The sequence below is a fragment of the Larimichthys crocea genome, chromosome I, assembly GCF_000972845.2.
Source record: "Larimichthys crocea isolate SSNF chromosome I, L_crocea_2.0, whole genome shotgun sequence".
Lineage (NCBI taxonomy): Eukaryota > Metazoa > Chordata > Actinopteri > Sciaenidae > Larimichthys > Larimichthys crocea.
Window position 1 is genome coordinate 3,480,250 of NC_040011.1, and position 13,120 is coordinate 3,493,369.

General features: G+C 40.5%; 1 protein-coding gene across 1 annotated transcript; it reads left to right on the forward strand.

The window, feature by feature from the left end:
• Positions 1-7,841: 7,841 nt before the first annotated feature.
• LOC104940372 (T-lymphocyte activation antigen CD86) lies at positions 7,842-11,807 on the forward strand. The gene is made up of 4 exons (XM_010756961.3): positions 7,842-8,105; positions 8,247-8,618; positions 8,930-9,229; positions 10,522-11,807. Exons 1-4 carry the CDS (start codon positions 7,967-7,969, stop codon positions 10,599-10,601), a joined length of 891 nt encoding a protein of 296 aa, XP_010755263.2. The 5' UTR covers positions 7,842-7,966; the 3' UTR covers positions 10,602-11,807.
• The last annotated feature ends 1,313 nt before the right edge of the window (positions 11,808-13,120 follow it).

Below are 13,120 nucleotides of genomic sequence, written 5' to 3' on the forward strand. Positions count from 1 at the left end.
AGGGCGGGCTTTCACTGCAGTGACAGTGACAGAGAGAAAAATATAAAGCAGTGAGGAGATAAGAGGGAGAAAAACGGTCAAATTGTGAGTCATGGCGTGTGCTAAACGGAGGAAGGTTGACACCGAAAACCGACTTTTAATCCAGAAGTCAGCCAAAAACTTGCTATTATTATGAAAGTCCTTTTTACTTATAATTCTCAGTTCAATGTCAAATTTACTTTGCTTTGCCTTTTCTTATTTATTTATTTGATTTATTATTTTATTATCAATTACTGTATGTAGCTCTCCAGAGTTGCACTGAAAATAAATATTGTTGACATGACATTGAATTATAGCTTTCTTTATTTGATTTGAGTCGTTGACTTCACACTGTGCAGATGTTGATACAATGACAATTGTGTAACTAAACGCAATTTAAACATGATGATGCTCCGGACCTTAACATTTCTCTATCCGGACCTCCTGAAATCATAGACTACCCTTGTTCTACGTCCTTCTGGGTTGTAAACTGACCTTATCTTTCAAATCATCTCAAATATTTACTGTGTTTTTAACACATGTCTGCTTGCTTCCATGGATGTAGTATGTGTGAAACCTGGCAACCCGGAGATTCAGCATGAGCTGTGTAGTTATCATGCCGGATAAAAACACGCAGAACAAAACCCATACAGACCGCCCAGTCCGTCAAGTCAAATTTCAAATTAAGAAACATACTGACTATAGTAATTTATCAAGAAGCTTGTATTTCAGTAGAGCATGTTTCCTTAATCTCATTCATTTTATGATTATACAGTAAATATCTTACATATTATACCTTTATAGCCTAATAAATGTTCCCATGAAAGGCGTTTCTCTCTGTTTACAGCTCTAAAAACCACAGAAGACTGTTAAAATGTGCTGGGTAATGTTGTTTGGGTGAGCAAAGCAGAAAGTGATGAATGAAGCATCTAATGGCCACTTCCGTCAACCTGCCAGACTGAGCAGCCTCATTAAAACGTTATCTGACAGCTTAATAGTTTGCATGTAAAGCATTAAGTAAGATAATGTGTCTTATTCACAAGGGGAAAACTTGCACATGGTTTTAAAATACTTTGAAAGCTAGAAGCCTAAAGCTAGAATCATTTCTCAACAGTTGTACGTGCATCATAAATATCACTGTGCAGTTTTGTTGTTTTTTTTTCTGTTTAAAAAGTATACATTAATGAATTATTGAATATAAAACAAGAACACAAAATGATTTGTCATCCGTGTAACAGTAACAGTTGGAAACTTACACTTCAGTGAGCTATTTCAAGCTCAAAACACTCACTGGTCAATGTGTGTGTACAGTACACAACATGATAACTCAAACTGAAGGATCATCTGTTGTTTTGCAGCGCCAACATGACGTCCATGGTACTTTTGTTGCTTTGTGGTAAGATTCACACTTTCATTTGTTTACTGAATCATTCAGATGACGTATGAAGTAAGGGAAAGGCAGTGTTTGAAAAAACAAATCTCACCCTACATGAGCAGAGGCCAGAACAGCAATGAAAAGCAATGAATACATGGCGGTGGTAACTCAGTAAGTAGACCAAGGGGTTTTTCTAAAGCCAGGCTGGATGTTCACATAACAGGGGTGGTGTTTGCAGCATGTGTCAATCACGAAACATGTTTGAAACATGATTTCATAGCTGCACTCTCTCCAATTAAGTTTTCACAATGCATATTTGTACAAGTTATTGCAAAAGGGTCCATATGTGTATTATTTTATACAGAAAAGGGACGTGTTGTTTCTGTTGAAATGTGGCCTCTGACAGCCTGTAACAGTTACTTGGACTCCACACTGATTATGGTCACAGCTACTTAATCATTTTCTCCCTGACAAATATTTCATTGTTTTCTTTTCTAGCAACCATCATGGGTCAGACATCCTCAGCGTCTCAATGCCACTCTTGGACGCTCTGTCCTGATCCCCTGTTCTTTACCAGTACTTCCACTGAGTCTCAGATGGTTTTACTGGCAGGAGGACCAGTCCAGCAACATTTTGTTCCACTGGGATCCCAGAGGGCAAACATTATCAGTGGCTGACGAATACATGAACAGATGCCAAGTCTTCAAATCTGAGTTTAGTTCTGGAAATATTTCCATTAGACTTGACAATGTTGCTGTTATGAACAGGTACAAATCCACGCTGCAGGTTTCCTGTAAGTACAGCAGTTTCTTTCTCCCAAACCAAAAAAAACTCCTCATGTCAAAGTGCTGTAAATGTCTCTTATGTGTGACAGTTGACAGTAGTTTGTCACCCTCACAGCTCTCTACAAAGATCAACTTCTGATGGTTAACAACAACAACAGTGCAACCTGCACGGCACATGGAGGATACCCTGAACCTAAAGTGTCATGGACAGGGCTAAACAAATCCAACACTGCACAGCTGGACCTTCAGGATGCTGAGACGTCTCTGCAGCGAGATCCAACAGAGAAGACCTTCTCTGTCACAACCTGTGTCAGTGTGAAGGAGTTGCAGTCTGTAACCTGCATCATCACCAACCCTCACTCCCATGAGATCATAAAGAGAACTGCGAAGATCGATGATCCTGGTGAGCAGCTCCTCATTCAGAGAAATGAATCAAATCTCCTGTTCTCACACTGTTCTGGGTCAGGAGAAGTACATAGTGCTCTAAATCACACACCACCAACTATGTCACTGATTTGGGTGAAAATGGATAATATTTTATGAAAAAAATGTTTTCTGGTTTTCCATCTGATGTCCTTCAGGTGCTTCACCCAAACTCTCTGTGATATGCAGAGTTTCCTGATGGACAGTAAAATAAACTCCTGCAAACTGTAGCTGCTGTTAGCTCAGTTTGTTAGGCAGACTGCTAGGACTGTGAGCTGTGAGCTAATTTATATTTACACAGATTTATGTATATATTAATCAACTACCAACTAATTCATCACTGCTGCTTTGTTCTTGAGTGCTAAACCTTACCTGTTTTTAAAAAAAATGTTTTTAAAGACAAGCATGCCATTTGATGAACATCATAGAGTCTAGGTTTTTGAACACAATAAGGAGTGAAGACCCGAAGGTGGCAGTGAATGCAACAATATGCATGCCAACTGCTGTAAAACTCCAAAGAGGAAGAGGAAGAAGGAGGTGATTGGTGTGTACCACAGCCACAGCGAGTGTGTGTTAGAGTGATGGGAATTTTGGTTCTTTTTAGTGAGCCAGATCATTTGACTCAGCTCACCAAGAAGAGCCGGCTCTTTCGACTCCCCAACGGCTCTTCATCATGATTTGTATGTGTACACATATATCACCTAAATTATTCAATACACCCTTGGTACTAAAGTATTCAAAAGTTAAAATTACATTTTCTGATATCAATAAATTGCTGTAGCCAATTGTTGCGAACAGGAGTCAGCTCTCAACGTTCACTTAAAAGAGCCGGCTCTTTGAACCGGATCGTTCACGATTGACACATCACTGGTGTGTTACACCCTTGCCCCTATGCACTGCAGCCGCCTTGTATTTATCCTGCCTATGACAGCAGCTATCGCTAAGAGCCAGTATCAATCAATCAGCGTCTATTTCCTAATGAAACAAGTTGAGGGCCCTCAAAATGATGGCTTGTCTGGCAGGGAATAACTGCAGCGCACCAAGCCGGTTATTTCATTGGGATCTGGCTTCCAGTACTCTGGGGAGTTTGTTCAGCTGTGCAGTTTACTGTGCAACGGCTGTAAGCCATTTGTAGTTATAGTGATCTTTCCCTCATGGGAGTCCGAAAAGAAGATAAACAGAGAACAAATCTGCAAATGCATGCTGCATGAAACATGAGCTGATTTTTACCAACTTAACTTCACTGAATGAAGTTAGAAATGTATGTTTTTATACTCTGCTCCACCAATAAACTCCAGGGGCCTCATGTACGAATACTTGCGTGGATTTCCTACTGAAACTTGCCGTACGCCAGAACCCAGAAACTGTCGTACGCACAAAAATATTCAGATGTATCAAAGTGTGCGTTCGCATGGATCCAAGCACGTTTCTTTTGTACATGCCAATCAACGTGGAATTGAGCGCACATGCAACTCCTCCCTGTCCACGCCCCTATTTACATATGCAAATCTATTTAAATAGGCCCTGGACCTGAGATTCACCTCTTCGCCCGATCAGATAAAGGAAAGAGTCTGAGCTCGAGATTCTAGTGAATGAAGTGGAGATTGTGTTTGGTTCCCTGTCAACAGGGATAAATATGACCAAAAAAAGACGTGAGTGGGAGCGTGTGTGTGAGGCTGTAAATGCCGTGGGATCTGAGCAGCGCACACAGGTGTGGACAGGTGTGGCGCTGCGGCTGACATTTTACGCCCGCTTTTACTGACAAGAATACTGAACACAGGGAGACAATCAGGCGCTTGTTAGAAAGCTCTGCAGCTCTAATTTCACCAGCAGAAAATAAAGAAAACCAAAAACATGATATTTGAATGCCACATGCCCAAATATGCACTGGCACACTGGCACGGCTTCTGGGTAAGTAAAGAGTTTATTCGTTTAATTGTTTCGTATGTAATCCAGCGTTACATACGGGACAATTAAACGAACAGAAGCCACCCATTGCGCACCGTGCCACCCTCCAGCCTGTTCCCAGCCATGCTGTTAGTCATAATGAATGAGTCATGCGTTGAACCAGGCCACCTTGCCGCGATGTTAGTCAGCTGCATTCGCGCATCACATATGATTTGAACATTGATGGAATTAAAATGTTTCCTACTTAGATAAACAGCTCCCGCTGGAATGCCCCTGTTGCCAGGAACCCCAGCGTAGTCAGCACAACCCCGGGCTACTCGCCGGCCCCCGTTGCGCTCTCGGGCCGGCCGCAGCTCTGCGCACAACTCCAGTAACACTGGCCTTGGTAACCGAAATCGGCTTATGAGCCAATTATCATTGTTTGCAAGTAAATCCATGCGTTCCTTAAATCGCTTATGTTTGCAAGGTCCTCTAACAACGCTGACGCTGCCATTGTTAATACCATTTTCTTCATCACATTACGCATGCTTTTATATTCACCCACATAACTGCAAACACGTGGGTGTGTTAATTGTTCATAAGTGTGTTTCTGATGTGCACATCACTCTAATGACTACTTGTTTTCACATTATTAACAGTTTCCCAGCGTCACCTCTAAGTGTCGCCAAAGGAACAACAGCTGTAGAAACGTGCGTACGACAGCTATGAAATTGGCGTGGGGCACGCACATTTCTACGATTGTTTCACGTTTGATACATTTGAACGTGAGCGTGGTAAAGGACGTACGCCACTTTTTTGTGCGTACGCAAGCTTTGTACATGAGGCCCCAGAACTCTATGGTCCCCCTGGCCATCAGACTGCAAACAGCTCTCAGTCATGGCAGGGAGGACTGACAACCTTATTCTCTGTTGCACCGACTACTGGTCACTTTGGTTATTGTCACTTTGGACTCAGTTTGCACCACCTCTGCTAATGCTGTGACTTTCATTCAGTGTCTAAAGCCTAGTTTTTATCTCTGTTGTAGGTCTATTTCTATTTCATCTCTCTTTACATGTTTTTTATTTTTATTTTTATGCACATATTTACCTTAGCACAGGTTTTTTATTTAAATGCAGATTTAGGTCATGGGTTAACTTTAAGCTATGTTTACTGTAGTATAGGTTCATTTTTAATGCAAGCTTACTGTGTGTTTACTGTGTCTCATGCTGCTACTGAATGCTTGAATTTCCCTCGGGATCAATGAAAGTGTGTTTGTGATTTGAAACCTCTTCCTGTCTACGTATGGTCTGAGACTGTCTGAGCGAAACCATGTACTTCCTCTACACACACATCACAACACATGACTGCTCGAAGACACAACAATGAAAATATATCGACTTCTGCTTCCTGACTATCTGCGCATCCTCCGCATGTATATAGAAACTCACCAAAACCCAAACACACTGCGCCTGCTCTTTATCGGTGTGGCTACCCTTTGTGTGAACTACCAGGCTGGGCATTAGAAGCTTGTTCACTTCTTTGCAATTCAACTCACACTGCTGGATCGATAGCTTGCTCACCATAGCAAATTTTAACTACTCACTCACACTTATTGACAGTATATAATTAGTGCACAGAGCTGCCAGGTCTGTAAAGTGAAGCCACTGTGGAAGTACCTTAACTCTGCATTCTTTCGAATGGCCAGCAGGGTGCGACTTCTCACTTGATTTAGTACCTCAGTAAACAGTGTCCTCATGAGTTTATGGTCTCAATCACCAGTTTCCAGTCTTCATACAGCAAGATGTACATTAATATCACTTTGATGAGATGTATGATGTACATACAGTACATAATGTTCATGTTGTACATTACAGCCCCATTCTCATCATCTGGCATTGTGGAAAGATAGTCAGCAGTCAGGGTAGAAATGATACCAACTGTCTTGGCATCTGACATAGGAAGCTCTGATGGGGTGCAGTGAAAAGGGTGGTCCACATACACAGCTGTGCTTGGTGGCTGTGCAGTCTACCTATGGTGACATTTCTCTGTTGGTTCCTCTCAGTGCTACACACAACTACCAACCTGGACAGATAGACCGGGCGAGCATTCCTGATGGTTCAACGACAAGTTGTAAAGACCACACCTGAAAAAACACCACAAGAGATAAGGTTTTGCTAATGAAATGTTTAAACTGGGAAATCTCATGGTGATATCAATTAGCTCATCTTCTCTATGCTGCAATTATTACGGAATTTGATTTTTAATTTCTACAGCTTGCTCAAATGTACGTCATGTTACTTTGGAGAATATATCATCGTAAAAGCAATGTTAACAAAGACTGAATGTTTGATTTGAATTATGCATTAGGGTGTACATGTTACATCCACGTCTGTGCTACCTCTGTTGTGGTTCTCCTTCCCCTCCTTGTGTGTTTCTCCCTCTCTCCTAAGGGCAGGCCCCAGATGCAGGCAGCTGCTGCAGGGCACACCTGAGGCTCATCTGCTCATCACTCTCCTGCTGAAATACACCGGCAGATCTTTGCAGTTCACCTCACGGTAACTAATCAGTCTCCTTGTTTCTTGTGACTACTACTTCAGTGTTTCCCTGAACTCCTCGTGTTTCTTGAAGTGTTTTTTTGTTCTCTGCCTCCCCGTGTTTCCTGCCTCGTTTTTTGATTCTGTCTTCCTGTACCCGAGATCGCCTGCCCATGTTCAGCACGCTACCCCTCTGGACCCGCTCCTCTCCCGGACCCTCTCCTCCTCCTCCTCACCTCCCCGTCGTCATCTGCCCTCACGAGTCTCCCAGTTCCCATCTAATCACTTTCCTGAACCCCGTCATCTTCAGTCCGTCTTACACCCTTTCTCGTGAACTCAGAATTTGCCTCATTGGTCCACTAAAGCCACCCGTTATCACAGTACATTTGCTATGGTTTTAAAATACAATACTATAAAACACAATAAATTAAACCAGTGGTTCCCAAACTTTTTGGGGTTGCGACCTGAAGCTAATAAAAGCCTTGTCTACTTTGAGCAACTTTTTTTAATGTCTTTGAGTTGTTAGTAGTTCCACCACTGAAATGCTTCCCCTTTAATCTTCAACAACTGAATATGAACTCATGCAGCAGAAGTGATTTGTCATCTTTCCCCTACTACTTCTTGTCATGATGCATTTCTATATTACTGAGTGATTATTCTGGTAGGTCACCTCCCCATTCTGACTAATAACTGCAATAACTTGAAAAAACACAGAGGTAATTCTAGTAACACGACAAGGTTGTTGTTCACCGCCCCACCCCCCACCTGCCGCCTTCATTTTAAAAACGAAACAGAAATTGTGTCATCATCCCCTGACTTCACGAAACATGGAACTTTGTGTCTCACCTAACCTCGTGTCCTCCGAAGACCTTGGTCTGTTTTCTGTATATGCTTCTTTAGTTTTTAGTTCTATATTCTTATATAAATATAAATGATCAGTCAGCATGCTATCAAATGAAGAAACGGGAAGTTGTGTGTGTACATCCTGCTTTTGTATCATTTTGAGTGGCTGGCTTTTAATGTGTTTCAAAAGTAAGCTCAGTCTCTCAGGCATGTGCGTCTTAGTCTACCTTCTCCTGTTAGGTAAGTTTTCTGTTTGTTTTTTACATTTTAATGCAATTTAGTTCTTCCAGTCACTGAGTGTGTTGGAACTAAAACAGTTTAAATGAGAATAAAAAAGCTTGAGCTAGAAAATGATATACTTCTGTTTTCTGTTATTTATAGTCCCAGATGCAACAGTGGCTCTTGATGTCAACACTACTGTTGGCGAATCAACGGTACTCCCGTGTACCCTGATAACCACAGATCCAGTGCACTTAGAGAATCTGCGCTTTTACTGGCAGGACGAAAGACATTGTGTTTTGTACTCTTTTAATAAGGGAAATGAGATGTCAAGCCATGTAAATGAACTTTATCGAGGCAGGATCACAGCCTTTCCACAACACATGATTAGAGGAAATATTTCAGTCCAACTTGGAAAACCAGAGCTGCAAGATGACGGAAGAGTTTTCCAGGTTTTTGCTGCAGTCTTTGACAAGGGGCCGAGGGGATACGTTGAACACAAACAAATCTGCTGCCATACTTTACATGTTGCAGGTAAGGACAAAGATTTCACTTTTCTTATTGATAGATGAGAGGATTCATATTACTATTATATCTGTCTGTTAAATATTCAGACAAACCATCACAGGCACTTAGCTCAGAATAAAGACTAAAACAAAAGTGAGATTCTGGTACGAAGATTATATTACCTTTGGACAGAGCCAAGGTAGCAGTCTTTATGCTAAGCTAAGCTGGCTTCAGCTTTATATTAGAAGACAAACATGAGAGTGGTGTCTACTGCTTTAAAAGTAATGACAGAAATGATGTTTTTGTCAGAGATTCTAACGTCACTCTCTTATTCGCAGTTCCTTACACAAGCGTTGACCTGGCTGTGAATGAGGAAACAATGACTGCAGTGTGCAATACACATAGAGGATTTCCCAAACCTTTGGTGGAGTGGAGACTCCAGTACCTCTCTAACAACTCCCAACACTTTGTAGACCCAAGGGATGTTTACACCAGAGCAGTACAGGACCGTGAAAATCATCTCTACAATATCAGCAGCAGGATTGATATCCCTGGAGGTCTATATCGATCTGTGATCTGCCTCTTCCACAATCCTACACTAAACGTAGCTGTGAACGCCACACATGCTTTAAACAAAGGTAAGTTTCTGGGACTTCCACAAGGGTATGGAGTTACCAGCTAGTGGTAACAAGTGGCCAGCAAGGGCCCTGTAAAAGGTATATTCTATTGCCATAATAATTCATCTATATTATTGCATATTTTAAGACCCATAGTGAATTATTGTAAAGGAGAATTCGGAGTAGCTCACACAGTCTGTAAATAGTTATCATTTTTAAAACCATGCCTATTTCTGACTGAACTGTTGTTATTAAGAACAATTATTTTATTATTATTTCCTTTTTTGTTGACACCTTCACTATGAAGAGAAGGTTATTATTTAAAAAGGGAACATATTTTTAATTCCATGTCTTAGCAATGTAATGGTTTGAAATTTAAATTCTTTATATAGTAGAGCCAGAATAATGCTTTCAGTCATCATTTTGCTTTTCACCAGTGTTTTCTGGTGTTTTCCAAAGTCAATGCAATCAGTGCAATTCTTACTCCCGGCGAGCTTTTTCAAAAGTGAGGGTCTTTTTCACTAAATATTTCATTGATCATCCACATTTGAACCATATTTCACCAGGATTTGTATTATCCTGTATTGAATGTGCAAATAACAGCCTATAATAACCTTTTGATATCTATTAGTATTTAAACAAATCATTTTCTGTTTAAATGTAACAATGACTTACTGCTATCCTATGTAAGAAGCTAAATTACAATACGTAATCGCGTTACAAAAGAAATTCATTTTGTTTTTGTTTATTTTTGGTTTCTGCTCAAAATGTGAGTTTGTTTAAAACCCTAATGACTGAATGCTGCACCACCAAAAACTCAACTATTAATTACTATTACCGGAAAGTAAAATGTCTTAATAATCCAACAGAATGACATCCAAAAAGTGCAAGTACAGTATAATGTTAACATTTTGTAAAGAGATGGTAAAGTTGTATTTCTAAGTTACTACAACCAAACTATAGTCATTAAAACTGATTCATGAATTGAATGCCTCACAGCTTGTTTAGCTGAATAAACAAAATCAAGTCTCTGCTAACAGATTAATCATTTAGCAAGGACCATATCATCAAAATCTGTTTGTGAGTGACGCTTGAACTCTTGTACTTCCTCTGTCTGTTGCTGCATGGAATGTTGGAAATGGCATGTAATAATGTAAAAAAAAAAGCAGTTCTCATTTTTCTGTGACCACAAAACTTGTTTTCAACATGATTCACGAGTTCCAGAACAATAAGAGAACTACAACTTTTACCTGTCTGTCCAAACGCTAAAGCAACACAGCAAATTGTTCATTTCTACCTCTGTCTACTTTCAGGTGAAGCAAAGAGGAGCCTCCCTGGCTGGGCTGTAGGTCTCATGGCCACTGTGGTGCTACTATTTTCAGCTACACACTAGAACATCAATGAAAGTGTGTTACATGTATCGTGGAAAGGTGACTGTGATGATTACAACAACAGAAAGAAATGTATATCAACTGTATATGCAAGTCATAATCATATCGACAAAAGTGAACCATTTGTGCATAGAATGACTTCATGTTTAGAGTTCGACCCAAAGTAATCTCGGATCATGATTCAGCTGACAAATTATCTGAAGTTCAGAGTTTGACATCAGTTAACCTTTGTTTGTTCTTTTGGGAGACTAAAGAAAAAGCATGAACTGATATTTTTAGCTAACATTCATTTGACCTTCCTTAGGTCACATAAGAATTTAGAATATACTGACATCCCAGTTAAAAAGCTTCAATTGGAGGATTTTGTCATTGGGGGAGGGTCTGAGCCTGATGGACAGCAGCTTTAAGCTTTTTTTTTTTCTTTTTTAAGTGAGTTGGAGACATTAAGCTGTTGGACAAACTGGCTCAGGAGGAATCCACTTGGAATAATGCCATTCGAATTAGCTAAACAAACAAGCAGAGGGGATTTTCTGCATGGTCAGTAAAAAAAAGAAAGCTGATACAGCACAGATACACGGCACTGCCAGGGTCACACTTTGAATGTCAAGGGTCACAAATGAGGAATGACAAAACTATTAAAGACATTTTCATTCATTCATCTAAGTCGAACAAAACAACAAATCAAGAGGAGGATTACTTGGCTGCCATCTCTGTTGTTTCAAATCTATGACAAATCAGACATGATCATCATCAGAAAAACAGCCAGACCTCCAAGCCTTCATCACATAGAATAGATTTCAACAGCATCCTGTATGGCACACTATCCAAAACCTCCTGACTCCACCATACAGGACCAAGTACCGACCCCAGGGCAACAAAGACTTCCTCATAGCTGCCCGCTCCCTCTGAAAATTCCTATCCAAACATTTCTGTGACTGCACTGACCTACACACCTTCAAAAACACTTTTTGTGTTATATTTTTGGGTTTTTCAAACTATTTGACAGAGACAGCTGAAGAGTGACAAGAAATGTGGGGAGCCACAGGTCGGATTCAAACCCTGGGCTGCCGCGGCAAGGACTGAGACTTTGCACATTGGACAGTTGCTTTGTGTCTTTTTAGTGTACTGTTTTAATGTTTTCCTCCTGTACAGCATCTTTGAGTATTTATAAATCTGTCTTGAAAAATATATTGCATTCCAAAAAATAAAAAAGTAAAAAAGTCTTGTGTGTTGGAAATGTTTTATGTGTCAGATAGATAGATTGTGCTATAATCAAACTTGATTTATGTTTATTAAAGTTTTTATTGTAGCTTATAAGACCAAATACCTGCGGAGCTAATGATATTCTTCAGCCTCAGCAGTTATTTTGTGTTCAGTGATAATTAGGAAATGTGAGCAGCTAATACACTAAAGAGAGACAGTGAATGCTTCTTCTGGCATTTACCAAACAGCCAGCAGCCTCTGGACTGAAGAAAAGCCAACTCTGATTAGCATGTAGTAAACAGGACACATTTCAATCAGATTTGTGATCTGCCTAACTGTAACTATTGTTATGGAATTTTCTCTTTTTGGGTTACACGAGGTCACGTGTGAGCCTTGTGGTCCTCTGCAGTATTAATTGTTTGTCTTTGCCTGGGTGCCACCATATCTCAACTCTGTGGTGTCCAGGGTCGAAGAGGCCTGTTGCTGCATTCCTAGACATAATAGGTAGCTAATTGTTGACGTTCCATTAGCATGAACAGACAACAGTGTCTCCAGACTAGAATGTGTTGAAGGTGAACACGAACATGGGTAAATGCTTTCCCTTTGACTATTTTGGGCGTAAAGTATTTGTAGCGTCATCTATGAGGGTTTAAAGTGTGACCACCAGCATGAGTTCATCAGAATGCGAGACCGACTCAAGCACTTCAGGTGTACTTTGAGAGTGTCTCTAGTTCTCCTTGGCCAAGCGTCAATAAATAATACAGCATAAGACATCAGAGGCTCCTGAACACTTTCTTCCCTCCTGACTTCACCATTGACCTTTGATTTCAGCAATTTCTCCACAACAACTATGACAACATGACAGTTAAGTGTCAAACTGGAATTTCCATTTCAAGGAAGCCGACCACGCACCACAAGTTCCCCTGTGAGAGTTTCAGAGAATGCATGACAAAGATTTTGAGTCAAATTCCGACAATCTGCATCACCTGATCAACTTTGATTGTGTCAAAAGTCTTGTAGTTCTGTGCGGCTGCAACAGAAACTCTGCTGAACCACGTGGTTTTGCCCACATTCAGTCATGGTGGGCCAACATGGAACCACCACTAGGGGTCGCCAAAGCTTCACAAGGCTTTCTTCATTTAGTAGGTCTTTATCTCAGCAATGCATTAATCTCTATAAAGAAAAAAAACCAAAAAACTAAATAATATATTTATTCATAAGGTTCATCTAAAGTTTGTAAAGATAAATGTGATGGGATAAGACAGAACACAGACTATATTCACAGAGCCTTCACTCTCTGCTAGACAGCCTCGTCCTG